The sequence below is a fragment of the Sus scrofa genome, chromosome 4 (genome assembly GCF_054392235.1).
Source record: "Sus scrofa isolate SSC_HxYL_T2T_F1_AM1 chromosome 4, Sscrofa_HxYL_maternal_Yorkshire_Landrace_v2.0, whole genome shotgun sequence".
Classification (NCBI taxonomy): Eukaryota; Metazoa; Chordata; class Mammalia; order Artiodactyla; family Suidae; genus Sus; species Sus scrofa.
The window spans coordinates 98,942,205-98,963,733 of record NC_139386.1 but is presented as its reverse complement, the minus strand read 5'-3'; the positions used below and the strand labels follow the sequence as shown (position 1 = coordinate 98,963,733).

General features: G+C 38.3%; 1 protein-coding gene and 1 long non-coding RNA gene across 18 annotated transcripts in view; both read right to left on the bottom strand.

Annotated features, from left to right (window-relative positions):
- ASH1L (ASH1 like histone lysine methyltransferase) overlaps positions 1-21,529 on the bottom strand; it is a 189,247-nt gene that overhangs the window by 119,127 nt on the left and 48,591 nt on the right. For 13 of the 17 annotated variants that reach the window (XR_014844073.1, XR_014844074.1, XM_085022729.1 and 10 more), the window contains one exon: positions 12,799-17,344. The exons of the other annotated variants lie outside the window; for them this stretch is intronic. Coding sequence is in view for 11 of the 13 variants with exons in the window: in XM_085022729.1 (XP_084878855.1) it covers positions 12,799-17,344 (4,546 nt within the window). In the remaining 2 variants the exon portion in view is untranslated. The remainder of the gene's footprint in view (positions 1-12,798; positions 17,345-21,529) is intronic. 17 annotated transcript variants of the gene reach the window in all.
- Positions 5,516-12,486, bottom strand: LOC146404056 (uncharacterized). Its single transcript, XR_014844115.1, has 2 exons — positions 9,344-12,486; positions 5,516-6,896 (listed from the first exon to the last, which is right to left on the bottom strand). It is a non-coding gene; the product is annotated as an uncharacterized LOC146404056 (long non-coding RNA).

Sequence of the window (21,529 nt, the reverse complement as noted above, 5' to 3'; positions counted from 1 at the left end):
TACAATAAAATTTAAAAAAGACAGGACTTAAACCCAACCAGGAATTAGAACTAATCTAGAATACCAAGCAATTACCTTAAACATAAAGAAGTACTAGTAAAATAAGTACCTCTAATTAAGAAGTACTATTAAGATAGGTACTTCGAAGGTTGGTAGGTAACTGCAAGGCTGGCAAAAGCTTCTTTGGAGTGAACTTTCTAATTCACTCTCTTCACCATAGCTTCTCCTGGGTTGGGATTATGCTCTGGATTACATCATTAAAATAAGATGTGCCCAAATGATGAGTCAGAACCAGAAAGTGTTTAGTTCTCTGTTCAGTGTTGTACCAAGGGAGAAAGCGGTTTTCTGCTTCCACTGTTTGGTTCTTTGGTTCTTCTAAATTATGGTCGATTACTCAGGGAATCATGGGTCATCAGTGATCATTTTAGATCTGCCTGGAGGGATATGTGAAGACTCTATGCTCCTCACATGACAGGAGGTCTGTAGGTATTCCAATTTAAGGCAAACTGATAGCTCCTCAAAGAATATACACAGAGAACACACATAATTCTAAATATCAGAGAGTTCTCATCATTTTTTATTTCAATACAGTATAAAGCTGAATAATTGAGTACTCTAGAAGTAAACAAAGACTATAAATGGGGATTCCTCAATTCACTATTTGGTGGAAACCCTACTGAGTGTTTCACCACTCAGATGACAGCTTTAAAAATGGATTAGAAATTCTACAGACATAGATGAAGGAAACAGAAGTCACAGATAAATCACAAAAATATTTAAATAAAATTGGTCTTTAACATAAATTTAAGTTGATTACAAGTAAATTCTTTTTTTTTTTTCCAGTTGGAAATACAGAAGCCTTCATGTAAAAAAGAAGGCAGACTACTACTAAGGAGAGAAAGGGAAAATAGAGAATACCATTAATTGGGATAATAATTGGGAATTAAGAACTAAAAACAAACTTGGAAATGTGAGGGAATCCTGGAAGTGGTTTTTTTTTTAATGATTTTTTTTTTCCCATTATAGCTGGTTTACAGTGTTCTGTCAATTTTCTACTATACAGCAAGGTGATCCAGTCACACATACATATATACATTCTTTTTTTCTCACATGATCATGCTCCATGGAAGTGGTTTTGATTGTAGAATCTCTGTTTTTTTTATCTGGCCATTATCTGATGAGCTTTTAAAGACAAAGACAGGTTTTGGAGAAATGTCTGTGTCGAATTGGACAAAAAGGAAGAAGATGGTACTTTTATAGCAAAATCTTAAGATGAAACCATGAAATCATGGATAAGAATGTCAGAAAGTTGAGAAAACAAAAACCAAAAAAATATATAACGACTTTAAAGGGGCAAGAATCTGGAAATCTTTTTATATCATACACAAAAATTGGTGGAAACCAAGAAGCTGTTCTGAAGTTGATTTGTCACAAGAGATCTTGACTGATGTGTAGAGAAGAACAGAAACAAGCCTAAGGTAAAAAGAGAAATACTACATTTACAGATGCCTGGGTGTGAAGATAGAGTCATGTGGGCAAAGATTATCAGCATAAACAGAGAAAATTCCCACTGACAATAGTGTGGGGGAAAGGGGGAATCACAAACACTGGAGTAAAGGTTCAACCTAACTACTTCACTGAAGCCCTTAGGCTGGCTAAAAATCAAGGAATTTCCAAACGTAAAATAGCAAAAGAACATAGTGAATGAAACCAAAAGCTAGGTGGATAAAACATGCATTTCTTTAGTCTAAATCCACTATTAAAACTTTAATAACAATATGTCTTGGTTACATCTATTGGGAGTTTACCATTAAAGACCCTCGAAACTAGGAAATAGTTTGAATGCGAAACTTGTTTGATATTTCTAATGCTATAAATATCTTTGGGTAAACTACGGCAAATCATATTTGAGTATGCTAGATTTGGAAGGTGCAGTAACAAGTTCATAAATAATATACATTTATTTTAAAATAACGCATTTAAAACTAGTTTCTAACATTTAATTGCTCCTTCCCCCCAAAATCAGTTATAAAATTCCTCCTTTTATTATTTATGAGTCAAGACTACTGGCAATGTTTGTTAAACAGTGACTGAGTCAAAAGTGGTTATAATTAAAATGGACACCATAGTAAAAAAATGTGAAAATACCAACTATGTGGAAATCTCTGATCAAGTTTTTTTGTTTATATATTCAAAGTTCTGAATCCTTTGCAATGATTCACAGATCATAAGGGCTCTAAAAGCTTCTTTTGAATGAGCTGAATGCTGAGATAAAAGCTGGTTCCATGATAAAAACAGCTGTTTCCAATTGTGGGAAATACATTTACTGAAAGCAATACATTTCATCTGACTCACCAATTAAATGCATTACAAGAGAGAATGATTCAGAGCCTGTATTGGTGATTTTGAAGCTAAAAAGTCTGTGTTTTTCTCCTTCCAATTAGGCTATTTCTCATACTGCCCAAATCAGATAATTCACTGAAATAGAATTTCACGGGAAATTCCCAGAACTGTACTAACCACCACAATAAATTTTCTGATTTCATCTACACATGTTCACACTTCACTTATGAATGTATCTTCTACACCATCCTAGAGAAATTGTCAGAAATGATGAGAAAATTCTGATCAATGCTTACATTCTTCAGTTAAAAAGAAAATAATACTCAGTATACTGTGCTTCAACCATTATGCTTCCATAGTGAATATACTTTTTACAAACAAGAAGATTTAGCCCTAATTTACTTTTGGGGAAAAAAACAGTTCTCAATATTATACACACACACACACACACACACACACACACACACACACACACATATGTATACTTATGTATGTGTGTATGTATATAAAAATTTGTTTTCATTCCAAAATTTGTAACTTGTAAATGCAAAATACTCCATGCTACTGCTCTCCCCATTTTTGAAATCAGGTTGCAGATTCTGGCACTTGCAGATAGCCATGAGCTGAAAATGCTGAAAAGCAAAGATGGAGTATATGACGTTCCAGGTCAGAAATTCTTCCTTCCCAGTCCTACCTATTTCATGTCTACTTAAGAAAGATAATTAAACAGAATTAGTTATTAGAATGGGGTGAAACCAGAAAACTTGGCTTCATTTAAGTGTGTAATTTCACTATAACTTCATTTGCATCAAGCTGATTTTAGTCTGTTAATATATAACAACATAGTAGAGCATATAATTTAAAAAATAAACTAAGTACCACATGCAGATCATTTATAAAACAGACGAGTTTTCTTTTTATTTATTTTTAACTTATTTTTTGGCCATGCCTGTGACATGCCTAAGTTCCCAGGCCAGCAGTGACAGTGTTGGATCCACCATCAATATTGAGGTGCCAGGGAACTCCACTTTTTAAAAAAGTTTTATGAGATTGGATTTGTTTGGTCCAAAACTGCTCAAGTGATTAAGGCAGTTTGATTCCCCACTTAGGAAAAAAGGAGGGAAAGTTTAAAGGTTTAAATACCCCGTTTCAGACTACAAAGGACCATCATTTCTGCCTGTGCCCTTGATCTGATTGCATGTATTTTCCTCAAATTTACATCAATATAATTTATCAAACATACCTGTTTTATTCCAACTAACACTTGTGATAAATCTACTCAATATAAATAGTGAAGAATACTTTTAATTTTTTCCTTAATCAGCAGTTTGAGATAGGTTTAGCTTAAGAATTAGTAACCTGATTTTTTAAAAAATTCATCATTTTAGAATCATTTTAAATTACAGAAAAGTTGCAAAAACAGTACAGAGCAAAAATCCTGACATATCCTTTACCCAACTTTCCCTAATGTTAATAATGTCTTGCAAAACTACAGTACATTTGTCAAAACTATAAAATTTAAATTCAGGTAATTTTTTCACTGATGTCCTTTTCTTCCTCCAAGGTACAATTCAGGGTATCACACTGAATTTTGTTGTCATGTTTCTTTAATTTCCTCTGATCTGTGACTGTTTCTCAATCTTGTTTTTCCAGGTCTTGATACACTTGAGGAATCCTGGCCAGGTATTTTGTACAATGTGCCCTTCCCTGCTTCCCTTTTTTTGATTATTTTCTTTAAGATTAAACTGGGAGGGAGTTCTCATTGCGGCTCAGTAGTACCAAACCCAACTAGTACCCATGAGGATGTGGGCTCGATCCCTGGGTTGAGGATCCCATGCTGCTGTGAGCTAAGGTGTAGGTCGCAGACACAGCTTGGATTCTGCGTTGCTGTGGCTGTGGTGTAGGCAGGCAGCTGCAGCTCTGATTTGCCCCCTAGCCTGGGAACTTCCATATGCTGCTGGTGTGGCCCTAAAAAGACAAAAAAAAAAAAGATTAAACAGGGGTTATAGGTTTTAGGAAAGAATACCATAGGAATGAAGTTCCTTTCTAATCACATTATATCAGAAGGTACATATTATTATCAGTATTTATCATTGGTGAACTTATACTTGCACTCGATTTAAGATGCTTTCTGCTAGGCCTCTTTACTGTAAAGTTACTACTTTTCCCTTTCCATACTCTGTTCTTTGGAACTAGGTCACCAAGTCCAGCCCATATTTAAGAAGAGGGAAATTAATGACCTCCTTGAAGGGTATGGTTTACATATACTATTTACAATTCTTCTTTAAGGATGATTTGTCCCTCGCCTCTATTTATTTATTTATATCCGCATGGACTAAAGGATATTTACCATAGTCTTTAGGATATAATCCAATAGTGTCATTATTAATTTTGTTTTTTAAACTGTTCCTGTTTTGGCCACTGGCTGTTTCAAGACAGTAATATCCCAAAGGTTACCGACAATTTTGTAATAAATGGTATAGTAAGTAGTTTTTTGGACATTTTAATAGAATACCAATGTATGTATAATAAATCTAGTTCCAAGTTACATATGGAAAAATTATCGGAGACGGAGAAGGTCAATTTAGGATACTATAGTTTAGTTATGCTTTTTTATACTTTAAGAAGGAAAACTATGTGACACTGAAACAATTGCAGATCGAGAAGATGAAATTATATCCTTGACAGAATACAAAATTATAAGGAAAGAGTAAATAATAAAACAGAACTCTACAAGATTTAAAGTTTTAAGAATTTTAATTGTCTGTTTCCTCATTATTTCCCATTCCATTCTTTAACCCCTAGAAATCTAACAATTGCCACCATGAAAATTGCTCTTAGATCACAAAAGATAATTTGCCAAAGTAAAATTTCAGTCCTTACCTAAATGATCTCTGTAGCACCCTCAGGAAACCCAGTGTGTTCACCCTAAATATTACCATTCCTTCTCTTAATTCCTTTGCTTAAACAACCATTTATCTAAAAACTTTTATCTTTAGATGTGATTTCTCTTTTGAGTTACAGGTCCATATATTCCACTGAACAGCATGAGAAAACCCAAATCCATTTTCCATCTCCAATCTTCTTTTGCATACCACCTTTCACTTAATCACATCAACATTAACCAACTACCCAAGAGAGGTATCCTGGAGACATTCTAAAATCTTCCGTCTTTTCTTTGCCTCTTATTTATTTATTCATTTATAATTTATTTTTCTTTTTTAGGACTCCAGTTGTAGCCTATGAAGTTTACAGACTAGGGGTCAAATCGGAGCTGTAGCTGCCAGGCTACACCACAGCAACACCAGATATGAGCTGCATGTCTGCACCCTACACTACTGTTCACAGCAATCCTTGATCCTTAACCCAAGGAGCAAGGCCAGGGTTCAAACCCACGACCTCATGGATCCTAGTCATGTTAGTTACTGCTGAGCCACCATGGGAACTCCTCTTTACCTCTTTTTGAAATCCATTTCTTCAGAATACTGTTTTCTCTATCACCACTTTAGTCCAAAACTTCCCATAATATTTTGTTGCAACTATACCCAAAATGGTCCACATTATCTTCTTTCTCTAATCCATCTATCACAGTGCTGTCAATATCATCTCAGCAAATCATTTTGCTTCAAAACCCTTAACTTCTCAATGCTTATAGGGCTAACTCTAAACTCCTTATCTTACATAAACAAGAGAGGCTTTATGATTTGTCCACTGTCTACCTTTTATCTTTTAGGCCTCATCTCTTGGTCCCCTATCAGATTCTTTACAGTTACCTAAGTACAGTATTATGTCTTCAAAACCCAAGAAAGCTTAGTTCTCCATAAGAAATAATCTTCACTCTATTGCTTGCACACTAAACTCAAAACACGTTCCTGGCTCAAGTTAAGTCCCTTTTTCCTTTGCTCTCCAAAACACACTGTAAATATCTCAATTTTAGGAGCCATCAATAATTATTTGTATATATGTTTATGTAATTACTGACTTATATATTATTTGAAGGCAGAAATCTTATTCCTTATGTTTGTATTCCTTGTACCTGACAACCAACAGACACAAAATAATTGCTGAAGGGACAGTTAATAGTCAAGATTAAAAAATCAAATACATAAAGGTTTGACTAAACAAAAGAAGTTCTGACTTTCAAAGTGATCAAAGTAAAAGATATCCCATGATTTAATACTTTTTTCTTATTATTTTTCCCTAACTAAATATCTTTTTTTTTTTTTTCCCATCTGGCTTTATGGTAAAGGTAAAGACAATAGGTAAGACAATTTTTATGTCTATCTGAAAAAAATTCCCTTTAGAAAATAAGACATATTTCTATATACTTATCAAAAGAATAACTGCGGGAGTTCCCATGGTGGCTCAGCAGAAACAAATCTGACTAGGAACCAGGAGGTTGCGGTTCCATCCCTGGCATTACCCAGTGGGTTAAGGGTCCGGTGTTGCCATGGGCTGTGGTGTAGGTCGCAGATGTGGCTCGGATCTGGTGTTGCTGTGGCTCCAGCGTAGATCGGTAGCTATAGCTCCCATTAGACCCCTAGCCTGGGAACCTCCAGATGCCATGAGCGCAGCCCTAAAAAGACGAAAGACAAAAAAAACAAAAAAAAAAAACAAAAAAAAAAGGAGTAACTGTGAAGAAGACTCAGAGATTCCAGGGTATAGACCAATTAGCAAAAGAATTAAGACTTGTCATATAATAAAAAATACTGTTCTTTGTCTCTGATTCCTAGCACAGAGCTTCAAAAAGCCTTGGTTTTTCTGAGTGACAGCAATGTCTTTATTATGCCAAGGAGGTAACTTAAGGTGAACCCTGAGATTCTTTCAAGAGGGGAGCTAGTCACTAGAAAGACCAACTACAAGATTAGAGGATTGAAACTCTAAGCCAAGTCTACAGACAGCAGAGGTAAACCAGGGACTGAATTCAATCACACTGCCAATGATTTAATCAATCACACCTATATAATGAAGCCCCTATCAAAACTCTAGACACAGAGGCCTGGTGAAGCTTCTTTGTTGGTGAACACAATGATATGCTAGAAGGATGAAACACCTAGATTCCACAAACAGAGCATGGAAGCTCTGAGTCTCCTTTCCCACACCTCAGTTATTGCCCTATGCACCTCTTCAGTTCCTGATCTGTACCCTTTATAAGAAAACTGTAATTGTAATGACAGTGGTTTCAATAAATTCTGTAAGCCATTCTACCAAATTACAAAACTAGGGTTGTGAGAGGCCCTAAATTTGTAGCAGACTGGGCAGAAGTGTGGGTGGACTGGGAACACTGACACTTGCAGCTGGCATCTTAAATGAGGGCAGTCCTCAAAGAACTTTGCCCTTAACTTGCAGGGTCATCTTTGAGTCCAGGTAGTATCAGAATTGATTTAAATTGTAGGATACCAAGTTGGTGAAAGAGAACTGGTGTCAAAACAGTGACTTCAGAGGTCTTTAAATGTTTCTGTACATTATTTTTTTAAAGGGAAAAAAGACAATGTGCTATTCATAAAGCAGATATTTTTGCATATGTTAGATTCCCTATCTCATTCCCTGAGGACTCTGAAATCAGACACAGATTTATCCTTTCCACCCGACTCCTATAAATGGCCTCTAGAGTGACTTTAATGTCCATGTAGCTGATACATTTGATAACATTCAACAACTAACCTGTTATCTCATCTCACCTTCACCTCAATTTCCCCACTTGCAGCAAGCTCCTTCTCACAGCTCAAGTTAGGGACCTCAAACTTAAATGTTCCTTGGAGCAAGATAAACTGCTTTAAACAGCTGAAATGGGCCAGATATAACACACAACAGGAAACTGTGAGAACCAAGGCAAAAGGAAAAATGCATGCCCCAACTAAAGGCTCAGTGGGGAGCTGCCACTCCTGAGACCCACCAGTGATGTCATCAAGGAAGTATGGATTGTTATCAGATGTTGATTTCTTTTCAAAGAAAAGAAGAATTCTGCATAGAATTCCAGATTTTTAAATTTTTGAAAATCTTTTTTCTTTTTATGACCTCACTTGTGGCATATGGAACTTCCAGGGCCAGGGGTCAAGTCACAGCTTCAACTGTAGGCTATGCCACAGCTGGCAACTGAGTCTCTGACCTACGCCCCAGCTTGTGGCAATGCTGGATTCTTAACCCACTGAGCAAGGCCAGAGATGGAACCTGCATCCTCACACAGATAACGTTGTCAGGTCCTTAACCTGCTGAACCACAATGGTAACTCCTAGCAGTTACTTTTTAAAAAAACTATAGAAATCATCACAAACTATCACATATAAACCAAAAGGTGACAAGTTTTTATTTATTTATTTGGCTTTTTAGGGCCGTACCCGTGGCACATGAAAGTTCCCAGGCTAGGGGTCAAATTAGAGCTACAGCTGCCAGCCTATACAACAGCCGCAGCAATGCGGGATCCAAGCAGCATCTGCGACCTACATCACAGCTCACAGCAAGGCCAGATGCTCACCCTGCTGAGCAAGGCCAGGGATTGAACTTGCGTCCTCATGGATACTAGTTGGGCTCGTTACTGTTAAGCCACAACGGGAACTACTGTTTATTGGTTTTTCTTAAGTGGCCGCACTCGAGGCATATGGAAATGCCCATGCCATGGACTGAATCTGAGCCTTAGCTGCGACTCATATAGACTTCCACAGCAGCAAGGCTAGATCCTTTAGCCCACTGCGCCAGGCCGGGGATCCAACCCCCACCTCCGCAGTGACCTGAGCTACTGCAGGTGCATTCTTTTTGTTTGTTTTTGCTTTTTAGGGCCATATACTCGGCATATGGAGGTTCCCAGGCTAGGGGTCGAATCAGAGCTACAGCTGCTGGCCTACACTACAGCCATATCAAGACAGGATCTGAGCTGCGTCTGCACCCTACATCGAAGCTCAAGGCAATGCCAGATCCTTAATCTACTGAGCGAGGCCAGGGATCGAACCCACAACCTCATGGTTCCTAGTTGGATTCGTTTCTGCTGTGCCATGATGGGAACTCCCTGCAGTCACATTCTTAACCCCCTGCGTCACTGTGGGAACTTCAGCTGTCTTTGCTATTTTTTGGTTGCACCCATGCCATGTGGAAGTTCTTGGGCCAGGGATTGAACCTGTGCCACAGCAGTGATAGCCAGATCCTTAATCTGCTGTGCCACAAAGGAACTCCAAAGGCTGTCAGCTTTTAACCACTACTTTAAATACTGAAGTTCCTCAAAGCTTTCCAAGGCTCTCTCTTTTTCCTCAATCTATATCCTCTCTAGGGAAATAGCATCACTCTTATGATGATAGACAGTTAAATAAAGGATTCATGAAATGTATGGTCTGTTTTATTTTAGTGTTTCTATAGAGTGAAATAGCTCTACACACAACTGATAAATAGAATACCATAGTAACATGGAAGGTGTATGAGTTCATACATGATTTTTGAGAGTACATCAACATCTTGAAGCACCAAGTTAGCAGCTCAACAAAGAATACATAACAAACTAAATGTAGTAAACCACCGAGCAATGCAGTTCTATTCAGAATGCCCATTCATCTCACATTCTTCTTGGCTCCCACTGGTCACAGATTTTCCTACAAGTTCTCATAGTATGGTTCCCACAATCTTCATGCAAAAGAAACAAATAATGACAAGTAACCAGAACTAGCTATATCTAGGATCACTTCATCTACCTGTCAATGATACACATTTGTGTCTCCAACTGAGCAGCTTCAACCCTTCTTTATATTCCCTTCTATCAAGCTACCTTCATCTTTTCCTAAAAAGTACTATGTCTGTGGTAGTATTTATTTATTAAACAGTTTAACATGTATTTTTAACTGCTACTATTGGTATTTTCTAGAATTACTGTTTTTCTTGGTGCTCTGGTTACAAAGTTTCACAGATTTTGAGAATATTGCCAACTCATATCTTTTCGAGAAACCCTTTTATTTTTAGTGAATAATACTGCCAAAGTTTTTTAAAACCTCATAGTAAATGCCCTTTTCCCTAGTCCAAACATGTCTCCTGAGCTCCAGAACTATATACCTAAATGCCTGCTCAACATCTCCACTTGAATTTTCTAAAGGCATCTCCACTTGAATTTTCATACATAGCAGACTTGTGATCTCCCGAAATTGCTCTTCCTCCAGTCTTCTCCATATCAGGGCACAGCACCACAGATCTCTATGGTCATGCCACCACCCTTTTTAACTATCATCTGCAATTGTTTACCAATTGGTTTCCCTATAACAATTTTTTCCTCTACAATTCAATGTTCATACATGGGTCAGAATGATCTAAAACTGCAAATCTAAAATCAATACTTCTTTAACATACGGTCTGGCTTCTTTCTTTCATCAAAACTGTCTCACCATTCTCTCTTTTCTATTCTCTCTCCTACCACAATGAACCTTCTGACTTCTACTGCCACCCTCTAGATGTAAGCTCCTTTCCCTTTCAGTATTTTCAAATGGCTCTTCACCCAATCCTCAGCTTGAGAAGCTTAGCGGTTTTCGCCTGCTTTAATTTTAACATTTTAACCTTGGTCTATAATTCATAACTCTGAATAGGTAACCCTCTCCTTGTAGTTATTTACCCTTATACTATTACATTAATTAATTTGATAGCATTTTTCTCAATTATGCCATTACTTATGTGCTTACCACTCTACAGTTTATCTTCCTTCACTCACCTGAAAGTTAGTAAGGACAGATAACATATCTTAACTCTATACAATATACCAGTGACTAGAAGAAAGCTTGATGGTTTGGAATTCAATAAATACATGAATAAGTGAATGAATGAATAAATGAGGTTCTGTTTACTCAGCTAATTACTGCTCATTCTTCAGGTAACAGTCTAGAGTCACTTTCTCAGGGAAACCTTGCTAAGTTGGGCCTCCATTTCATACTCACATAGAACCCTATACTTTCTTTTTTAAATATATATATTCCACTTTTACTACACTTACTGCATAACTTTTTTGTTTATTACCCATCTCCTCCAAAATTAAGTTCTATGAGAACAATGAATTTGAGTGCCTTGTTCCTTATTATATCACAGGGCCCACAAAATAGAATTTTTGGCAGATGATATTCATTAAGTGTTGATTACATTTTGTCAAAAAATTTGCTGCATGAACCTAATGAGAGTTTAGGATTATTTTCCTCTTTATTATATTGTTAAAAACTAAAGAATGCTTAGTTTCTCCACTAAGATAGCTTTTATTTTTCAAAAGTTCATAAATAATTAAAATCAGGAGCAAAAATTCTTCTTTGAGGGGTTTATCATTTCCTCTAATGCACAAGCTTTTAATCTTTTGGGGGAAAGCACAGTTGTGTGCTTACTATGTACAAATCATTTTAATTTAAACACTATAATCTCATTTACTGCTTATAGTAACTCTACTAATCCCATTTTACAGGAAGGGATAGAGAGGCTTAGAAAGTTTACTTGGAGAATCTGATGAAATATATATGGCTCACACAAGCATACATATACATAATTTTACTTACAACATCAGAGGTTTTAGAGACTTTCTAGAGTTAATTTACAAACCCTTAGGGTTGATATCTATGATGAAGAACTTTTGATTTAGAGCTATCTTCTATATGAAGAGGCAATGCTTCCTTTTTGTTTTCTACCCTTTTTTTTTTTTGGTCTTTTTGCCATTTTCTTGGGCCGCTTTCCCTCTTGCGGCATATGGAGGTTCCCAGGCTAGGGGTCGAATCGGAGCTGTAGCCACCAGCATAAACCACAGCTCACGGCAACGCCGGATCGTTAACCCACTGAGCAAGGGCAGGGATCGAACCTGCAACCTCATGGTTCCTAGTCAGATTCGTTAACCACTGCGCCATGACGGGAACTCCTTCTACCTTTTCTTAAAAGACACTTTCTACACAAAAAAAATGCATTACCTATATTTGTTTCATGTCCTCTTATTCAACCGAAGCAACTTTTATGAAGATATTCAAAGGTATTCTGAAAAATGAAATCCCTCTAAATATTCAGTTGAATTTGACAAAGTTGATCATTTTGAATGCTTAGATTTTTATTACGAGACACAGAATTAACATATTCTTCCTATAACATAGATGGACTTATAAATTGGATTAGCATATATTAAAAATTTTGCATTGCTATTAACAGATATCTACCAGCCATTTCTCACTAAAGAAACTATGTAATGGCCTTTCTGCATAAGAAAGTCATTTTTCCTGATTTCTAAAAATTGATTATTTCTTGTTTGTTTTGATAATATCTCTCCTCAAAATTCAAAATTAATGCAAGACATGCCTTATCTTCTCACATTTACTGGAAATAAGAACTTGGAAGATAATACTTCAAAATATTTACAAAAACAAACAAAAAAAACCCAGTAGAGCTATTACAAGTTCATGTACATGTATTAGGCAACAAGTAGGAAAAATATACCTTTAACACAAGCAGGCAACAAAATCACTCTCTTACCTGTCAAGGTTTGTACTGCCCTTTCGCTGGAAGGCAGCGGCTCCTTTCTGTGAGGCCGATTTAGTGAAGTGTCCTGTGCAGAAAACAGTCCAGGGCTGTCAGTTAATTTCTTCCGGCCACTGGAGTTAGGGTTTGAAACTCTGCAGCTCCCTATTGCACTTGTGAAAAGGTTTGTATGTTCATCACTGCTGGCTGGATCGGAGTTGGGAGTGAATCCTCCAAGAGATAAACTTGGAGAACTTTCTGAACAGTCAATCTGTAAAGGTGTCTGCAATCCCAAGGCCAATGGACTAGATTCTGAAGGTTCTCGGTGGACCCACTGTTCTTCTCTGTTTATTATGCTTTTTGAAGGAGAGAGATGAGGGCAGGACATATGACACCGGTGCTTTTCTTTATGTTTATATCGCTCTCCAACGGTATCCTTTCCAAATCGATAGCGCTTCAAAGATTCCAGGACGGATCTGGAGGAGCCACTGTCCATGGAAACCTGTGGCTGCTCAGAAGAACGGTGTTCTCTGTGTTTGTGACGGTGCCTGTGTTTGTGCTCGACCATCCAACCATAGGCCATCTCAGGAGGAACGCTAGGATAGGTACTCATGGAAAGGAGGGGAGTCCTGCTGGTTGTAAGAAAGGCCTCCTGTCGAAGCAGCTTATGCTTTTTCTTATGGTATTTGGTGGGATTGAGAAGTAAATGACCAGCATGCATATAGGAAGGAGGTGGAAGTGGAGTGGTGAAAGAAGGAGATGGAGGAGGTGGATAAAGAGTGGGGGGATACCTTCCATAGTAACCTAATCCTATGGGAGCAGCTGTAAGGGGTGAGGGAGAGTAAGGCATGCCGTAAGAAGGGTAAAATCCAGTACTAGAAAGAGGAAAACTAAGGCTGTGCATAAAAGGCATCTCAGCCATTGCCTCCCTCATCTTAGGGGGTCTGCCTCTCTTCTTTTTTAAGTCAGGTTTTCGAATGTAGTGCAAAGGGTCTAAGGGGAAAGAAGGATGTGTATAGAAACTATTAAAGTTGATTCGAAAAATAGTTGGGAGAAGATCTCGGGGGATAAAATGATGACTTCGATGAGTGATTCGAATTTCACTTAGACGACTTATTAATTCCTCCAGATCTGCGATAAAATCTGGATCCTGTCTATTTCGGAGTTGGGGATATTTCTTTTTCCGTTTTCGTTTTTGCCTTTTCATCTTGTCATAGCTGAGGTAATCATGATTCCTGCGCTTACATTTATGTTTATGTTTTTCTTTAAGACTGCTTAGGACTGTAGAGGTTTCAGGGGGAATCAGAGAAACATGCTCAAAAGAATGCCTTCTCTTTTTTTGCCCACAAAATTTCTCTGCCCTATCTGATGTACTGTTATTATCTGTTCCAATTCCACTATCACTGGGAATGGTCTCATCACTATGAGACTCACTAATGGGTGAAGGAGTAGCTTCTTTCAGAGATGTGAGTTCACTCAAGTGCGAAGGAGAATTTGGCAGCAAAGTAGGAGGAGATAATCGCCTCCTCCCCTTTGAGGCCTTCTTCATTGCAAGAGTCTGAATCATACTGCCCTGTCTTGAGTGTAAATGCAAATACGGCACTGAACTGGGTTCGACGAAACCTGCATCACTACTTACAGGGCTCTGACCTCCACTAGTCCCAGAAGACTGAGAGCAAATAGGTGATGGAAGAATCTCAGAACTACTAGCAGATGAAGGCAGTAAAGGGGGAAGGATAGGTCCTAATGCTGACCCAGTTGCCTGTTGAGCTGTTTGTTCAAGAACAGCAAGGCTGGTAGGGCTACCAGAAAGAATGCCATTTAAGACAGTTTTTGGTTTTCGACCCCTCCTCTTTCCTATGTAAATGGTTCCTTTCTTGCTGACATTTATCTGTTGGCCCAATTTAGAGCCAAAAGTGGCGGCAAGACTTGACACTGTATTGTGGAGTTTGGATTGCACTTTCCCTTTATTACTTGATTCTACAGAACTTGAAAGAATCTGATTCAACAGTTTCTTTCTCTTTAAAGTCTTCATTTTATTTATTTTGCGGATAATTGTTTTCATTAATTGTCCATTGTTTCTCTTGGTAATTTTTTTATCTGGTTCCATCTCAAGGTCACTCATACTGCAGACAGTTGGCCTATGACTGTCATCTAGATCATCTGGATCCTGAAATTGATCCTCACTCTCAAAGAAATCACTGCTACTTCTATGGTTGTCACTTTCAGACTCTAGCTTGCTTGGGCTTTCAGTGGCAACAAATGGAGCCACTGATAGTACAGGTGGCTTCATCTTGACTGGTGATCTCATTTGTCTCTTAGGTCTGCCTCTCTTTTTTGGAAAAGGAGAAACAGAGAGACTTTGTTTGAAGGAAGGAATTTCAATTTCTGGCTGTAAAATTGGGGGTTCTTGTTCTTCCTTAGACTGCAAAGAAAAAACTTTAGAGGCAGGAATTTTTAGAGTCCTTTTAGGTGGACCTTCCAGTTGAGGCATCTCCTTAGATTTAGGTCTTCCTCTTTTGGGCTTATAAATATCAGACAAAAGGTCACTAGAGACACACATACTGGAGGGCAGTTTGTGAGTAGCAAAAGATTTATGAGATGGTTTTTCACTATCAGTTAAGAGAGCAAGAGATGGAGTTGTCGATTTGCTCAACTTTGGCAATCTGCGTTTAAGGAAGTCATGATCTACAAATGAAGATGGTCCAATGTTCTTCATAAACTTGGCTGGCTCAGAATTACTATTTGATAGTGAACTACATGAAACATTTTTAAAAAGCTCTGATCTTTCCAATTCTAGCCCTTTTGGAGACCGGCATGTGCTTCTTGCCACCACTTTAGTCCACCGAGGTTTTCTTCCTTTTCTTTTTTTTAATGGTTTGGACTGCAAAGTAGTGCTTAGGCTTTCAGCAACTTGGCAGTGTTTGTCAGGTGCGGTTACTGCACCAAGTTTTAGGAAGGGCTTGTTACTAAATAAACTAGTAAAGTTAACAACTGAAGGGGTAATTGTATGAATACTGGATTCAGAAGTCAAACTTGGCTTTTTTCCCAGGGAAGAGCTTATTCTTGGAATATCTATATGTGTACTTTTGGAATCATTCAGCTCTTTATCAATCCCTTTACATTCAATACTCATGCTATGACCCACAGACCTATGACCAATGTTCAAGTGGGTACTTTCAGAAGTAAATTGGTTCTTTCCAACAGATTCAGAAATTTCTTTCATTAGTTCTGTGGTAGGACTTAAGAGTAACGGATTAGGAGTCATCTGTGAAGAAGTTTCAGGGGGACTTCTGGTTAAAGGATTAACTGATACAGTAGGTGATGGGGAAGGGAGACTGCTTTCTCCTACTGCACTAAAAGGGGATTTTGCTGTAGATGCATCAGAAGCACCTCCCATCTGAAAGTCCGGAGAAGTGCAATATACGGGAGGTTGCTTTTCATGCTTCGAGGTTTCATAAGACCCCCTGTCTGCCTGAATGCATGTTCCTTCATTAAATATTTCTTTTTCCAAATTAATAATTTCCTTTCGAACTGAGAACTTTTCCAATATGCTTTCTTTACTCTGCCGTATAACATTCTTCTCAAAAGTTTTGCTGGTGGAACTGTCTTTCGGGGATTCAGAAAGTTCCTGACTTTCATGACTACTGATGTTTGTACTACAAGAAGCCTTAAGTGGTTCCTGAGTGGGAAGCAGTGCTTCCGCTTTAAGGTTTATGGCATCTTTACTGACTAGTCCTGCCATAGGACAACTCACTAGTTTTTTTCCAATGTCTTTATTAACTAATCCCATTGTTGAATTTGCTACAATCTTCTTTGCACAGTCTTTGGCCACTAGGCCAACAGTAGAACCCAACTTCTTTCCCAAGTCTTTATTAACTAGTCCAACCACAGTGCCAAGTCCTAGCTTCTTTCCAGATTCCTTATTCACTAAACCTGGAACAATACCAATTCCCAGCTTCTTTCCTGAATCCTTGCTCAGCAGTCCTACTGTAGTGATAGTCCCTGGTTTTTTGCCCAAGTCTTTATTAATGAATACTGTTGTAGTGCCAGTTCCTAGTTTTTTCACAGAGTCCTTATTGACCAATCCCACTGCTGCATTAAACACCGGCTTTTTCCCAGGATCTTTAGTTACCAATCCAACTGCTGTGCTGATAGTTGGTTTTTTTATTAGGTCCTTATGTATTATTCCAGCTACAGAGCTAACACCTGCTTTCCTGATCAAATCCTTGCTAACCAATCCTGCAGTAGTGCCAGTTCCTAACTTCTTCGGTTTTGTCTTGGAAGACTTGGAGGGAGGACAAGTTGCAATGAGCTGGGCTAACTTTTCAGTTACACTCGTTCCACCATTAAGTAATGCTCTGTCCTTTAAATCAGGATCCCGGCTACCAACAAGAGTAGATGATGCTGCATTAATGTAATCTGTCATTTCTGAGTGTACTGGAGAAAGCTTCTTAGACAAAGGATTGTTTTCTCCCTGTGAATGAAGATGGATGCTTTCTTCAGACTGGCATTCAATGGCTGCAGCATCACCTGATTTCTTGTATAACTTTGAAGGGTCCTAAAATTCAAACAAGAAAAGGATTTCAGAGAGAGTAAACGTTATACCATTTCAGTTTAGCATTACACTCAAACTAAATGATCATATATCAGATATAAGACAGGAGGCAACAATGCTTTCTAAAAAATCTAATATTATACTAATGTCACAGTGTGTTAGGTCCTCTAGATGTTATCTTTGTTGACTTTTAACTCTATGAATTGATACATTTACCGGGAGTTCAGGACCATCCCAGCGATATTTTTTGACATTTTTTTTTTTTTTTTTTTTTTTTTGTCTTTTGTCTTTTTGTTGTTGTTGTTGCTATTTCTTGGGCCGCTCCCGTGGCATATGGAGGTTCCCAGGCTAGGGGTTGAATCGGAGCTGTAGCCACCGGCCTACGCCAGAGCCACAGCAACGCGGGATCCGAGCCGCGTCTGCAACCTACACCACAGCTCACGGCAACGCCGGATCGTTAACCCACTGAGCAAGGGCAGGGACTGAACCCGCAACCTCATGGTTCCTAGTCGGATTCGTTAACCACTGCACCACGACGGGAACTCCTGACATTGTTTTAAAAAGGCAAATCAATAGTCTACTTTCACCTTGCTTTAGACTCACTAAACATATATTAGCATATGAATGTACTGTTTTTAAAGAGACAAATATTGTTAGCTACAATATCTCATGGTTCTCGTTTAAAATAATGGTTCACTGCCTACTTCCTGCATTGATTTCAAACCAGTGTAGGACGATCTCTGACCTACTTTCACTCCTTTAATGCATTCTTAATTATATTCTTGAATGAGCAGTCAAGTTCTCTCTTTATGTGAGAGAAATAGAAAAGACAATACATTTATGTTATTTTTTTCTTTTTCTTTTTTAAATGTCTTTCTGTCTTTTCTGGGGCCGTACCCGTGGCATGTGGAGGTTCCCAGGCTAGGGGTCTAATCGGAGCTGTAGCCACGGGCCTACGACACAGCCACAGCAATGCCAGATCCAAGTGATGTCTGCAACCTACACCACAGCTCACAGCAACGCCAAATCCTTAACCCACTGAGTGAGGCCAGGGATCGAACCCAAAACCTCATGGTTTCTAGTCAGATTCGTTAACTACTTAGCCATGACGGGAACTCCTTATGTTTTCTTTACAATGTGTTTTTATATAAAATATTATCAGAGTTGGAAGTAACCTTTAAGCCATAATATAAAGTGCTATTTAAAGCATGAATCCTCATTAGATACTTTACAAATTTATCATTTCACACAAGTCTTTCACTTTGTGATAACAAAGATTTTTTTCTCCTTCATGTTTCTGCACCGATTTTTTTTTTAAGCTGAGATATAACTGACATAAACAATTTAACTATAAAATACAAATGAGGATCTCCCATCATGGCTCAGCGGAAACAAATCTGACTAGGAACCATGAGGTTGTGGGTTCAATCCCTGGCCTCGCTCAGTGGGTTACAGATCCGGCACTGTCGTGATGTGGGTTGCAGATGCGGCTCAGATCTGGCATTGCTGTGGCTCTGGTGTAGGCTGGCGGCTGTGGCTTCGATTAGACCCCTAGCCTGGGAACCTTCATATGCTGCAGGTGCGACCCTAAGAAACAAAAAATAAAATAAAATAAAATAAAATACAAATGAAAGATCTGAACAAATATAAGGACATAATCTGTTTGTGGACAGAAGACACAAAGATGACAATTTTCCCTACGCAAACTTAATGTGATCCTAGTAAAAATACCAACAAGATTTCTCTCAAGAATAATAACGGTCATAACATTCAATGGGAAACATAGATGAGCAAGAATAACTAGCAAAAGCTAAAAAGAAGCAAGTGGATAAGCAAATCAAATATTAAATTATTTTTAAAGCCTCTATCACTAAAACAGTATATAGCACATGAAAAGACAAAAGAGCCGATGGGCCAGAAGAGAAGACCCCAAAACAAATTCATGGAAATGTATGTAAATGGTATAATCCCTATAGAATAGAAATTGGCAACAACCAGAAAAACATTGAGTGCATCTATTCCTTTGACCATTATAAGGGGCTCTACCCCAAGATACACTGTTTTGATTCTTTGCTAAAATGTATCTGCATCTCACAACCCATAACAATAGAATGAATCTGACTGAAAAAAAATGTTGTACATTGGAGTTCCTGTTGTGGCACAGAAGAAACGAATCCAAATAGTGTCCTTGAGGATGTGGGTTCATTCCCTGGTCTTGCTCAGTGGGTCAGGGATCTGGTGTTGCCATGAGCTGTGGTGTAGACTGAATACTCAGCTCAGATCCCATGTTGCTATGGCTGTGGCTTAGGCCAGCAGCTACAGCTCTGACTTGACACCTGGCCTGGGAACTTCCATGTATGGCAGGTGCAGCCCTTTAAAAAAAAAAAAAGGAATGGAAAATCAGTTAAAAAAAAAGGAAAAATAAGTTAAATTATTTTCTGATTGATACTGACAGTAGAACAAAAATAGTGAAGGCTATGTGGTCATAACTTATTACTTAAGAATCATAAGACATTTAGCTTTTATCCTCAAGTTATATGTTCAGAGAATTATGACAAAGAATTTCAGTTATAGAGTTACTGTCTGTAAACAGAAATACAGTAGGCTATTTTCATCGTTCTCACTATACTAGAGATTTTTAAATTAACTTGTCATGAACTTAATGAAACAGGAAGGCATAGCCTTATTACACATTAAAATAGAGCACTTGAACAAAGGAATGCTTTAAACTTATGCTCTTTAGATAATGATATTAACACAGGAAAACCTATTTTTCTTTATTTTTTCTGCTTTTTAGGACCAGACCCATGGCATATAGAGGTTCCCAGGCTAAGGGCTGAATCGGAGCTGCAGCTGCTGTCCTATGCCACAGCCACAGCCACAGCAACATGGGATCTTTAACCCACTGAGTGAGGCCAAGAACTGAACCCGCATCCTCATGGATACTAGTCAGATTCATTACTGCTGAGCCAAAATGGGAACTCCTTTTAAGTCTATTCAAAACAATCTATAGTTTCTTAATTTTAAGAAGTAAGTACTATTGGTAGTAATGTTAGGACATTTGACTGTTTCATCAATTTCCTGGTAAGGCACAACTCTGGTGAACCCTTCTAACAGGTCAAACAAAAACTTTCCTTTAAGTATTTAGTCACAACAAAGTCTACTTGATCTGGGGGGAAGAAATTATCCAATTCAAGCCCACTATAGCCATCCTGTCCTACCTAAGATGGTAGGGAGAAATCAAGAAGTATTCGTAAAGTATATAGTCTAGCAGTCTAACCAAAAGACTGACACCTAGTCATAGGATTAAAGGCCCTCTTCTGGAGTTCCCATCGTGGCTCAGTGGTTAACAAATACGACTAGGAACCATGACGTTGCAGGTTCGATCCCTGGCCTTGCTCAGTGGGTTAAGGATCTGGCGTTGCTGTGAGCTGTGGTGTAGGTTGCAGATGCAGCTCAGATCCTGTGTTGCTGTGGCTGTGATGGAGGCCGGTGGCTACAGCTCCGATTAGACCTCTAGCCTGGGAACCTCCATATGCCACGGGTGCGGCCCTAGAAAAGGCAAGAAGACAAAAAAAAAAAAAAAAAAAAAAGACCCTCTTCTTAGCTACAGAGGAACAAAAAGAATGCTATCCAACTTCTCTTCAGAAACCATTCAAGAAAGGGGTTGAATGAAATATTTAAAGTCTTAGAAGAAAAAAAAAATTAACCCAAAATTCTGTAACATGTTAAATTATCTTTTAAAATTGAAGAAGGAAGAATTCCCTGGTGGCTCAGTGGGTTAAGGATCTGGCATTGTCTCTACTATGGCTCAGGTTTGATCCTTGTCCCAGGAACTTCTGCATGCCACAGGCACGGCTGGGAAAAAAAAAAGGGAAGAAACAAAGACTTTTTCTGACAAACAAAAACTGAGAGAATTTGTTGCCAATAGACCTGCCTTGCATGGTATTTAAAAAAAAGTTCTTTACATAGAAAACAGACTTGTGGTTGCCAAGGGGGAAAGGGGAAGGAGTGGGATGGACTGGGAGTTTGGGGTTGGTAGATGTAAACTATTAACATTTAGAATGGATAAGCAATGAGGTCCTACTGTATAGCATGGGGAACTATACCCAGTCTCTTGGGACAGACCATGATGGAAGATAATATAAAAAAGGGAATGTATATATATATATATATATATGATTGGGT